Source organism: Cyanistes caeruleus, chromosome Z, assembly GCF_971803275.1.
Source record: "Cyanistes caeruleus chromosome Z, bCyaCae1.hap1.1, whole genome shotgun sequence".
NCBI classification, from domain to species: Eukaryota; Metazoa; Chordata; class Aves; order Passeriformes; family Paridae; genus Cyanistes; species Cyanistes caeruleus.
In genome coordinates this window covers 36,611,413-36,624,416 of record NC_141732.1, presented here as the reverse complement: position 1 = coordinate 36,624,416, position 13,004 = coordinate 36,611,413, and the positions used below count along the sequence as shown (strand labels likewise).

Below are 13,004 nucleotides of genomic sequence, written 5' to 3'. Positions count from 1 at the left end.
AGGAAGCAGGAAGGTTTCTAATAATTCCTTCCACATGAAACACTTTCATCGAAGTTCTAGCTGCCAGTTCATGCAGTGCTATGGTGATGAGGGACTTACAGAGAGATGGGACACCCAAAACTGAGGATGCACACACTTATTTACATTTCTCTAAGCATGTGCCATGATAAGGTATTAGAAGCTTCACCAAATTTAGCTAAACCCTAACTCAGGATGCCTTGAGGCCTACATCATCTATCTAATGAAACCGCTTGGGACTAGGACTGTGCTCCACGAGGTGCATCACCATCACTGTCTCCGAAGAAGAACTGAAAACCTACATAAGATTCCAGCCTTGGGGGGTTAGAATCGTTGCTGTACCCTGCTGCTGCTGTCGCCCAGCCGAGAAGGTGGACACTGGCCGCTAGATGACACTGTGACACGCACCCCCGAGCCCACCGGCACCGCTGATGTGCAGGAAAAGACGTCACCATCTCCTCCGTGCAACATCACTACTTTTACTCCTGCTAATTAAACACGGAAGAGCAGCTGCTTGGTAATTCAATACATAGCGCCACACAAGCATCAAGCACAAGTATTCTGGGAGGGGCTAAATGGTCATCTCCATGTTGGTGTTAATTGGAGAGCAATTTCTTGTTAATAGAAATGATGTCTCCTCTGACACTGGACACCTTGTACAGATCTGGACGCTGTTTAGTCCTGGTGTTCTAAAAATAACGCCGTGACTAAACCTCTCTGCTCAGAACTTGGGGTTTGTGGCCCGTTTACATCTTCTGGAGACGTGACTCCAATCAGAGTGCTACACTCCTACGCCTTCACCAGCTGGAATGTTTTGGTCCCCTAGAGCCAGCCTTGTTATGACAAATTTATCTGGTCTCCCTGTAATGAAATGCTGGCCATTGCTGGTTGTTTCTGGGAATATAGATTGAAGGACAAGATGACCTACTCCCGCTTCTTGGAACTCAGGGGAGGACTTGGGCCAAACTGAGGAAGTCAAGCATGCTGTTGCAGATCTGAAAGCTGTTTCCTTGCTTTCTGGTAAGCAGGACTGAAAACTTTGCTAAAGAAGGTCAAAGACAGACTTCTCTTTCTCATGCACAGGTTTGTCAACACTGAGTCTTGTGGGTTGTCACCACAATGCAGAGAGTTTAAGTGAATGAAGAGATGCCTTATGTCACTTCAGCCAAGCCTGCTTAAGCATTCAGAGTGACTCAAGTGCAGCTGCTTGTTATGTGTGTATGCACTGAGGTCCCAGGACATGCTACCATTACCCCCTCCCACAAGCATTGTGATATCTCTGTCCACACCTGAAACAGCTGGGTGACAGGTGCGATGCTGCTATCCCAGTACTGCTCATGAGCAGTGATCTTGCAACTGCAGAAGACGTCTCGCTGTATTTAGGATTCTTATTCTTTTGGGTTTGGGTTGCTTTGGGTAGGTCTATTTGGTTATTTACTTCATTGATTTTCTGATGTGCCCTGACTGTTTCCCAAGTCATCTCCAACAGATCCAAAGCCAGCTGAGTAAGTGCTTGTGTTGCTACAAAGAAACTTCAGAAGGAGGAAAAGGAAAAAAAGGAACCATGTTTTTTATCCTTGATGTACATTCCCTGTGCTCCTTCTTCTGCCAAAGCCTACTTACTAGGATAAGAAGGTGGCAGGTAGATAACCTTCTTTTCTTGCCAGGTGCTTGCGCACATCTGCCCCTGCTCTAGCTTGCAGACACACAGTGAATATGAGTTTTATTCCCAGTTTTACTAAAGGACAGTGAGAGCACATTATCCCTGTATACAATAGCATATGGTGCTCACTGGCTTTGCTGGGTGTCTCTTGCATTAACAGCTTCTCTTCTGCAAAGTGAGTCCAAATGACTATTTGCAGGTACCTACAGAGCAGGTGTGGAGGGTTCCTGAGCACTGTTCCAGCACTCTGATACCAGCTGAGTGGTACTGCCATGAGGACTGACCTGCAAAGACCCTGCATTGAGCTGAAGGCTACAATGAAAGCGAGAGAGTGTTGAGTAAAAACGTCTGATGTTCCTGACTCCTACAGTTTCACATGGACAACTGAAAATGAGAAACATCTAGTTTTAGAAGAACATTTTTGAATTATCAGTTTTCAATTTTTCAATCAAATGATTCCTTAACTGAAAAATTTTAAACTTGTAAAGTGAGGATAGAAAACTGCTTGGCTTCTGACATTCAGAGGGAAAATATGTGAGGAGATATGCCTTAGGCAAGACCTAATTTACTGCTAGAAGGCATGTGTGGAAAAAACCCCAAAAGCTTGATGAGATCTGTTTGTCATTTAGCAGTGCCCCAGACATAGCTAAGTCGCATTTGGAGCTCAAATTTTCTCTAGTTTCATTGCAGGAGGAAGGGCAAAATGAGGGATGACTGGGAAACGGCAAGCCAAAATCATTAGTCATGCATCACTAACAGCTAAGAATATTATAGCAAATTATTTCAGTTATAGGTGCCTACTGCAGAACCAGACAGAGCCACCTGGCACACACAGCAATTTTGTGCATTTCAAGTAAGAGCAGTCTTTTTCCTCCAAGATAAGTGTATTGACTTTCTCATTTCATTTTTAAAGTGCTAGTACACTGTCAGATACATGCTTGTCTCAGCCATGCAGGCTAAAATTTCCAGGTAGAGAAGAAGAGAACAATGAGATATAACTGATTTTACTGCAGGATTGCTACACAGCAGCCATGGACAAGACAAGACCCATATACACCTGGGGTTTGTATCCCACAATACTAGTTTTCAGCTGTCACTTTATAGTACAGGTTTTTACAACAGAAATTACATGCCTTCATATGCTTGAAAATTCCTTGTGTACACAGAGATGCCCCTCATTCCAACAAGTGCTAGTAGTCACTGACACTGTGGGAGTTTCAGCCTGCTTTTCCTCAGCACTGTGCCTGCAAAGCAGACACAAGCAGTGCAGACAAACTCTTCCCCAGCCTTTGCCATGCTGCGTTTAACCTGGGTAGTCTTGGAATCAATGAGATTTGGAAATGAGTTCTAGTGTCCCTTTGCTCACAAGGGTCCTCATTGAAAAGGAGCCAGCCGTGAAGGTCCCTTGCTACCTTCTCAAGTCTGAGGCAAATTTTGGAGGCTGGCATTGTATCACCCCATCACGGCATCTCACACATGATGTGATTCCAGCAGGTGAGTTGAGAAGTCCAGGCATAAAGCACCAAACTTGAATTATTCTGAAACAGAGGTGCACAGATCCAAAGATTAACCACCAAGTTTTGCAAAGAGTAGCTGGTCTCCTGTATGTCAGTGTCCAGTAATTATGAAAACAGGCACAGAGCTGCACTCAAAAAGGTCAAATAGAATCACTCAATGATTTGAATTCCCTGTGAATAAGGGAATTCCTTATGAATAAGTGCAGGTGTTGATTTGAAAGAGAGTAGGGATAGGAAGAGACGAAAAGGGCCAAAAAACATTCATTACCAGAGGGTAATGAAAATTTAGCTCATAGTCTGAACCAGTATTGCAGAAGGACTCTGAGAAATACGTGCAAAAAACACATCTGGGCAGCAGAGGAGTTTTTATGGTGATGAGCAGATAATGTTTTAATTGCTTCCTCCTGTTCACAAAAAAAAGGCTTTGTAAGAACACAGGATACATCCCTGATATCTCCTCCTTTCGGGAACAGCTTGGGACACTGTGTTTCTGATTCATTCACATGGACCGGAGTCAAAATGGCAACATTTGTGGTTATCAAGTAGAGGATTATTGTTTTGTTCATCACTAACCTCCAAAAGAATGGCAAAAATAATTTCAAGAAAGGCTTAATTCTTTTTTTCTTTGTCCTCTTCTAACAGAGAGCAGAGCTGGAATCTGGAGAATTTTTAAAAGCTGTTTCTGTTTCCTAGTGTGCTGTGACTTTAGGTCCTGTAAGAACAGTGTGCCTACTGGAACCATGCCATTACAAGGGTACGTGGTCAGTTTGGACTATTTTTGTAGGACGACAGAAAGATTTGATGAATTTTCAGTGTTTGTTTTGGCTTAAATTCTTCATAAAGGTTTGGTCAGAAAAGTCAAAGGAGTTAGCTGGGGCACTTTAAACTTTATATCAACATCTGGTATCTTAACCAGCATCAACAAAAAACTGACTGCGGAGAAGATGAAAGCTCTCAGTAGTGAAGGACCGATCTGGGTAGCCTCTGAATGCAGATTCCAAAATGGAGGAGATAAACAAGGCAATTCCTCATTTTGCTGAAGTGCAGATACACTTGCTGATAGAAGGCAGTATATTAGAATTTTGTGCAGTGCCTGCACACATATGTCTGGTTGTGTACAAGTACTCATGAGCTTAACCTCTCAATGCCACCTGTCCAACTCACAAAAAAAAATCTGGGATCATGCAAAATCTGTTACAGGGGGCTTGGGAGTGGCCATGATTTCAGGGTATGTGCAGGTGAATATGAGGATGCCACTGATGCCATGATGATTTTTTACCTTTTCTTTTCTATACCTTTTTTATTACATCCATGTATCCCCAGTGCTCTTAACGTGCATACTTGTAATCCCTTAAATTTGATAACTTATCATAGTCCTGTTAGGCCAGAAAACCAAACATCCTAGAGGCCTTGCAGTTGGAGGCCAGAAAGTCCTACACTATCTTCAGAAACCAAAGTCCTCTCTAAAATACAGACTGTAAACTAAGGATTAAGTCCATCCAGGGAATTCTTCAGGATGGAATGGTATCACACTATTTATTCGAAACCCTCATTAGGGCATCTTTATCAGATTTGCTAATTTGCAAAGTCTATAAAAATACTCAATCTATCAGGAGTGTACATTTTGGCATGCTTCATCATGGCAAAGTGTTGCACCATAAAAATCCTTATTAACTATTGAGATAAAAATCCTTTATCCCTTAACCGTGTCTGGCTCTCAATTTTAGGACCAAAAAAAAGGCATCACCTCAGTTCAGGAAAGAAGGCAAATGTGACATTTACTCCTGGACTGTAGGTCTGAAAAAATGAAACAGCTTTTGCAACTGTAAATAAATGTGGGCATAACAGCATAGCATTTTCATTGCACATCCTAGTGGTGTCCAGCATTCAAAATGAGTATTTCTACTAAAAGTTTAAACTGACAATGAGCATTTTATAGTATATTTAGTTGTGCTTACTGCAGTATAGCTCTAAGGCCAAATACAGTTTCCATGTGAGTAAAAAAATCTGCTAAAGAATCAAGTCCACTCTCATCCAGTGAGACGTTTGTATTCCATTGCAAAAGCTCCAAATGGGACTCACTAAGCAGAAACGTCTGATATTCCTGATTCTTACAGTTTCATTTGTACAGTTCCTCAGTGCTTTGGATACTTCAAGATAGATTGTGAGACACCATAAGCAGGCCTGGGGACATAAAAAAATTCAGTTCATAAGAAGTATTTATGTAGAAATACCGTTTCCTTTCTAGAATCCAGCCACAGGAATCACAAGGTCCTTGTGTTTTCTGGTCCATTATCATGGCAAACCAGGCATCCTCGTCATGCAAAGTAAAATAGAAGGTAAGAAGAAGTTAAGTTATTTTGGGTCTTTCCTCATAAATTAGAAAGCAGCAAGATTGTCTTTCTCCATTTGATTTTAAGAGCTTTATTTACATATCATGCTGAACACAGCCAGTCAGCAGCTCTGTATCATATTGAACCACTACTGAGCAAAAGGAGGCAGAATAACAGCAGTAAAAAAAGTGTAGTGGAAAGCCCTGACATGTACCAGTGTACAAATTTATTATTTGAGTATGTATGCATCAAAGTTCCATATGTGTCAACTGATGAGCAAGCAACTGATGTATGTGAATTTTACACCAACTGTAGTGCTTTAGTTCCAAGTGTGAGCCTGAACCAAACCTGCAAGCAGCTACTGTGGCATGTAGGGGGTTGCCCAGCCTTGGTAATGACTCGTTCAAGCCAAGTAAAACATTCCTCAAATGGATGAAGCCTGTTAGGAAGCACTGAAACATGTTAAAAACACAGTCTCGGTGGGTTTTCAGTAGTTTGCAAAAGAGTGAAAAATTTTGAGGGCATTAATTGCAATTAAGTTTCTCCTGATGTAGCAGTTTCAACACTCACGAGTTCTGCTTTAGGATGTCACGTCAATTCAAAGTTCAGTGACCACTATTCAGTGGCCAAATTTCTCCTATCTGTTCCAGACACCTTTTTTACAATGGTAGAGAAAAGAACTGCATGAGGCCACACAACCATCTCTTCCCTATTTCAGAGGATTTCAAGACTTTCAGACACAAATTTTATTACATTATTATTATTATATGTTCAGAAAATTAATCAGTTTTTCTGTTTATCACTGTGGCTTATCCAATGGCCTAATTAGCTGTGAGAACTGGGTCTCTAATCCCTTGTCTGGCTCTGACCTTGAATGACTTTGGGTAAAAAAAAATTTATTTCTCAGCTTGCTTTTATCCATCAGGAAGATACTAATGTTGAATTTTTTTTTCTTTCTGGCTTTAAAGGAAGTATCACCTATGAATTCTTCTGGTGTATGGGAGAGAAAGAGTAAGAAATTCAATTACAACAGGCTCCATCCTTAGAGACAGAAAGATTCATCCACCCCAAAACCTTATAAACCTAACAAATCTTTCTTTCTCATTCTGCCTGTGGAATAACAGCATGTGGGTTTGAGAAACAGTATTGTTTAAAACCAGGACAGTATAAGTTACTAATTATCAAGATAAAACTAAGAAAATAATATTTTCTACTGGTGGCCATGACCTTGTAAAGGACATTCAAATTCTGTTATATATCTCTTTGCACATACAGACAGAATTGCCACATCCTAACCACTGAGAGCCTGATCATCTTACATGTGCAGTATTTGATATATTTGCAGAGGAGACAATCAGCAAAATTCCCATCTTTATACATAAAAATACAGATGTTTTCTACACACTGCTACACACTGCTACACACACAGGCATATTCTAGAATAATTCCAAAAGTACCAAGGCTTTTATCTATACTTGTGGGAGGATGGATTGTGCTGAAAGTGATCTTGCCCCTGATAAATTGCAGCTGTGTTAATCACCAAAGAGTGGGAACAGCCTTGGCCTCACAGCTATGTCCAATAAGGATGGGAGTTATAAAAGAGTGGATTAGCTAGTTGAGAGGCAGCTGGAGTCTGCTGGCTGTGCTGTGAGGGGGGAAGGGTCAGGCAGCCATGTAAGGGACTGAAAGGGTAAGATGCTGTACAAGGATAGATAGGGTCTGGTAGCTGTGCTAGGGACAGGAAGGAGTTAACTGGTCCTGCAAAAGGAAGAGAGAAGGAAAGAAAGAGCCGGTGCCACATGGAGCTGCCTGTGGCAAGATTACAAAGAACAGGTATGAGAGCTTTTAGATAACAAGAGGCTGATGCTTGGAACCTTCTTTGGCATCAACACCAGCTCAAGGCATGTGCTGTCATATATTGTGCCCTTGGTCTTAAGATACAGGCCTTAATGCAAGAAAGCAGGAAATAACAGGATTACAGTTTTAATTTTGCCCTTCAAGTCTACAAAGGTGGAGAAGACACCACACAAAAGGCACCATGTGCACTCAAGGGACATTTGTCTGAGTAATGCTTAATAATAAGTAATAGAGAAAAGTTTATTGAGCTGTTTTTTAAGTGAAGTGTGGTGAAACAAGATGATTAGATCAAGGATTTCCATGACTAAGCATAGAATCTTGCAGGTCCCACTGAAATACCCAACATGCAATCTGTATTTTATCAAATGCATGGGGAGAAGCTCCTGTAGCAGGTCACTCTTGTCTAACAGGATAAAACCTAGTACAGCATCATAGTGTTCAGAGTGAGGACAATTATCCTCAGGAGGAACCACAATCTCACACAGAAATGAAATATTTCTAGCCAGCCAAGTTACTAGCTTGCTCTTCTAAGAACTGAAAGGGAGCAACTGGTGGTCTGTATCTTGCATATGGGTGAAATAATTGCCATTTGCATTTAAAATTGTTGGTGAAAAAACAAAGTAGTAAAACGCACATTACTCACTGCTCCAGTCTGTGCACTGTTGCTGTGAAATGCTGGCAGGATAGGTACAACTCTGCCACCAGAACTAGACTGCTATGAACACTCAAAGACATGCTTTCATGGTTTGGTAGTGAGTATTATGACAGCTGCAAAGTGCTCTTCAGGTTTTTGTCATCTGTGGTATACTTGCAACCTTTTTGCATGGTCATTGACGGCCCACCTGTTTTCACAGGCAGTGAGGTCATTGGCTCCCATCAAAATGGTCCTCAAAATTATCTCCATTTTCTCCTACAGCTTATCCAATTCACAGGTATTGCTTGTTGCCACTGGAATTTTAGACTTTTGGATCCAGGTTATCTTCCCAGTAGGCACTGTCTATGAAACCGCATGTAACTAAAGGAGAGCTGGATGTGAACCAGGTGGTCAGAAACGAACGCCTTTGTACCAGGAACAAAGGGTGCACGTAAAGTGTCAAGCAGAGGCTGTATAATGCAATTATAAGCAGAAATAGATATGTATAATGCAATTATAAGCAGAAAAATAATGCAATTGGCATGGGAGTGAGGTGGTGCCAGGAATGAGGTTGGCACTTCCTCCTTTCAATACCTTCTGGTTCGTTTCTGCCTTTCCTTGATACTTAAGGTGCTCTGGTGTGGACACTCATGGCCTTCAAACCAACTGAAAAGGTATTTCACCAACATAAGCATTTAAGAATTTTGGTGCTGAGGCAAACATATGGAAGCTGTGCTCTAAGACAGTGGAGAAGATAGAGGTGTTGGATTGGCAAAGGGAAAAGATGAAGGAATGCCATGTGCACAGCAGATAGATAACTTAGAGAAAACAAAAGCAGGTGGGAGAATGCAAGAAAGATGGTGCTATTACCATGGATGGAATCCAGGGAAAGGCCAGGAAGTCATAGTAAGAGAGGCAGAAACAAAATGCATTACATATGTCCTCTGTGCATGTGAACCAGGGAAGGAACATGGCCATGTTGCAGGTCTTTCACTCCTTTCAAGACTGGCCTGCCTCCATGGAGTGGCAGGAAGCCAATGATGACATGATGAAAAGTCCTCATGGTGTGGACAGACCAAGACATTTGTCTGGAGTACAGGGCCTCAAGCGGCAACCACGTGAGAAGTGGCTGAGGTCCCTGGGTCTGTTCAGCCTGGATGAGACTGAGGGGAGACCTTGTTGCTGTCTACAACCTCCTCATGAGGGGAAGAGGGGGAGCAGACACTGATCTCTTTATCTGTTATGACCAGTGACTATAGCTGAAGGCACAGCATGAGGTTTTGTCGGGGGAGGTTTAGACTGGACATTAGAGTTTCCTAACCTAGAGGGTGGTTGGGCATTGGAACAAGCTCCCCAGGGAAATGGTCACAGCACCAAGCCCTAGAGAGTTCAAGAAGCATTGGAAAATGCTCTCAGGCACATGGTGCCATTCATAGGGCTGTCCTATGCAGGGCCAGGAGCTTGACTTGACGATCCTTGTCACGTTCCTTCCAACTCAAGCTATGCTGCGATCCTGTGAGTGGAACAGAACACAGCATTCCGTGGGCATCATCTTTACAGAGCTAGAGTTTAACTGAAGGACACTTCTAGCAGTCCTATGCAGGCCTGACAAAGGCGGGTCGCGGAAAAAAAAAACCACGGAGAGACTCCAGCCCTGTGTCTGAAGTCGCAGCTCCCCAAATCTGGTAGAGAATGAGTAACGCGATTAGTGATGGAACGCCGGCTTAGGACACGCGCCCAGCTCTTCTCTGCCCCTCTTTCTCCGCTTCTTTTACATAAAAGATCTGATTAATGCGTGTCCTTCGGGTCAGGCCGGTGCTAGGTTCCGTTACCTTGGTCGCTTCCTTGCCCCAGGCGGCCCTGGCCCGGCAGCCCGCGCGGGAGGGCCGCCGCCCTGCCGGGGAGTTTCCTCTTCCTCCAGCAGCTCGGCCGGGGCGGGAGGAGGAAGGGGAAGGGATAGGGGCCGGGGCCGGGAAGGCTCCAGCGCGGCCGCCGCCGTCGCTGGTGCGGCAGGGGCGGAGCGGCGCGGGAGGCGGCGCCAGCGGCCGGCGGGGCCCGGAGTCACCGTGTCACGGCGCCCGGGAAGCCGTTGCCGCCGGATCCGCCCCCCGCAGGGCGAGCGAGGAGGCAGGAGGAGGAGGAGAAGGGAGGCCAGCTCCTCGCCGCCTCTTGTGTTTTCGCCCCCTTCCCGGCCCAGCCCCAGCCCCTCTCCTCTCGCACCGGGGCGGCGGCGGGGGGCGAGGCCGCAGCGGCGCCCGAGCTGCCCGCGGGAGCCCCGGGACGGGCCTGGGCCGCCGTCTCTGGAGTAGGATGTCCCGACATGAAGGTGAGCGGCGCGGGCCGCCCAGGCCGCTCTCGGCGGCGGCGGCGGCGGGGCCCGGCCCGGCGGCCTTGGGGGCCGATCATCATCATGGCGCCGCCGGGAGCAGGGCCCGGGGCCCGGCGGCGGAAGGAAGGAGAGGCCCCGTCGGGCGGGCCGCGCTCTGCAGTGTCATAGCGGGGGAGGCCGGTACGGCCCGTTCACCGCGCGGCCTCCGCCGGGCGGGGCCGGAGCCGCAGGTACGGCCGGCGGGGGGGCCCGAGCAGCCCCGCTCCTCCGCCCGAAGGACGGGCGGAGCGAGGTGCGGCGCCCCCGGCGGGCCCGGCCGCTGTGGGTGGGCGGTGGCGCGGGGCGGCCCTGCCGACGTGTCGGCCGCCGCCGCGGCGGGTCCGGCCGGGCTCCGCACCCCAGGGCCCCCTGGGTGCGGGGAAGCGGGGCCCGGGGCAGGAGTGTGCGGGCAGCCTGCCTGCCCCTTACGAGGGGTGGTTTGTGTTCTGGCGGCCCCGGGATCTGCTCGTTTTACTCTCGGTTTTGCCTTGCGGCCGAGGAGGCCGGTGCTGGTGTAGTAGTGGCATGTTTTGAGGCCGCCGGAGAAACGTGTTCTGTGTGCTGCTTGCCTCTGGTCCTGTTGTGTTCACCGCCGTGGAGGAGTTCAGTGGGTAGTTAGTCAGAAGGAGCAGGGTGGAGGAAGAGATGGAAGCTAAGAAAGGAATTCCTGCAGGAAGAAAATGGGAGTAGGAAACAAGGTGAGAAAGTTGCTCGGCTTTTCCGCGCTTGTTTACCGGCCGGTAAAGTGTTTGAACTAGTATTCTAGAAAACCAGGGGTTGTCATCTGAAAAGGCAGTATTCTGCAATGTTAGGAACTTAATTCAATATTGTCTTCATTTTCTCTTATCTAATTTATCATTTCTCCGTTTCATCTAATCTTAAAACATTTTGACAGAAACATAGGAGAATTCGGTATTTATGGCTCATATGGCTGGCCTCTAGTTAGTAGCTTGATTTTAGGCAGTGTTGTACATGTGGTGGGTTTTTGGTGTGTGTCGCAGTACTTTGCAGACTTCTTGTTTGTGCAGGTGTGTGCATCTCTATCAAAGAACTGTCTTCCCCGAATCCACTAACTTTTTTCGATTATTTACTTTTTAAAGCTTAGTAGGACTGCTGCTTTTTCTCCCCTCCCTTCCCCCCCACCCCCCGCATTTCTGGTTTCCCAGGAGGGTGGAGATGGATTTCTTTGTGGTTAAAGACGTAGTTTTTAACTAAAATGAAATGATCATCACAAAGTTGCTATTGGTGGTGATGTGGTAGGATTATGCAGTCTGTAAGTATCTGCTGTCATGCATGTATTCATAATACTCTCTTTAATGTACAGTAGTGGAATACAGGCTTTTCTAACTTGAACAGGTCGAAATTACGTAAGTTTTATCATAGTGACAAGTGATATATGTTGTTCTTTAGTAGTTTTCAGTGATAAGTGCACAGACTATGTGATGTGTGTTAAAAAGAGTGTCAGCTTTGTCTTTTTGTTAAAATAGAATTTGAAAGTAGGTTTTCTTGTATTTTTTCTTATGGAGACTATAGCATGAATTTTCCTGTTAAATGTTTGTGGCAGGGAAAATTACATTTCCTGTCTTTGAGAGTTGTTGGTGTTTTTGAAGGAGTGACTGTTAATGAAACTGGGCTTAATATTCTCTTTCCAAAGCAGATTAATTTAGACACACCTAGTTAGAAAAAAAGAGATAATTGCTTAATTAATTACCTAATTGGTAAGCAAGTGTGAGTTTTGATAGTTTTGGATCCTGGATGTAGACTTTTCAGGTGTATGTGTGAACAAATAATGATTCCTGAAACCATGAGAACACTGTGAGATTAAAAATGGCAATTAGTGTATCCTTGTGATTTTTATTTTTTTTTTTAGCTAGTCTGTGTCTTAATTTCTCAATGATTCTCCTCTTACTTCATGCTTCAGATGTGTTATTTTAAGCAACTTTAGTAACAGGGATAGAATAACACATATTAGTATGGGAGGGATGGTTTTCCAACTTTATGGAGAAGAGGTTTGGGGCCTTGATTTTGGTAGAATTCTGGAAATCCATAGAAACCATATACTCAAAAAGAAAGGCAATTTTTGCTTCAGAACAGTGAAAGGTTATTCACAGGTGACAGTTTTTGATCCAGTATGAGCAATTTGGGGATGGCTGTCTTGGAAGAATATGGTTATAGGGAAAAAGCAAACTTTAATCATGTTTATGTGAAATTTTTTTTCTGTGTACTTTTTTTAAAATGGTCCATACACAAAGTTACAAACAAGATTTATTGATATTTCTTGACAGAATCGGGATGCTGTACCAGTTTTATGGTGGAAGAGTGTTCATCTGGATTTGTAAATGCGGGAGAGGTTAGAATTCTAAAGGCTTAGGACTTACAGTAGGCTATAAAGCATCTGATGGAGATTTATGCTTACTTTCCATTTGGCTTTCTTTGACTGCTTCTTTGGTATAATAATCTTTGCAAAACAATTTTTTGTGGTACTTTGGTTAGTTGGTTCTGTTGTTTTTTTAAAAGTGAGATTTTGTTATCCTTCACAAAGAGTTTCACTGTAGCTGCCTTATCACTGTGCTCTCATTTCAACATGAGGTGCAGACTGCTATTTCTCCTAAAT

The 13,004-nt window shown here is 44.5% G+C and overlaps 1 protein-coding gene across 1 annotated transcript in view; it reads left to right on the top strand.

The window, feature by feature from the left end:
• Window positions 1-7,606: 7,606 nt before the first annotated feature.
• The window catches only part of KCMF1 (potassium channel modulatory factor 1), a 44,622-nt gene continuing 39,224 nt past the window's right edge, over window positions 7,607-13,004 (top strand). The window contains exon 1 of the mRNA XM_086868222.1: window positions 7,607-10,348. Within this exon, the coding sequence (XP_086724348.1) occupies window positions 9,814-10,348 (535 nt within the window). The 5' untranslated portion in view covers window positions 7,607-9,813. The remainder of the gene's footprint in view (window positions 10,349-13,004) is intronic.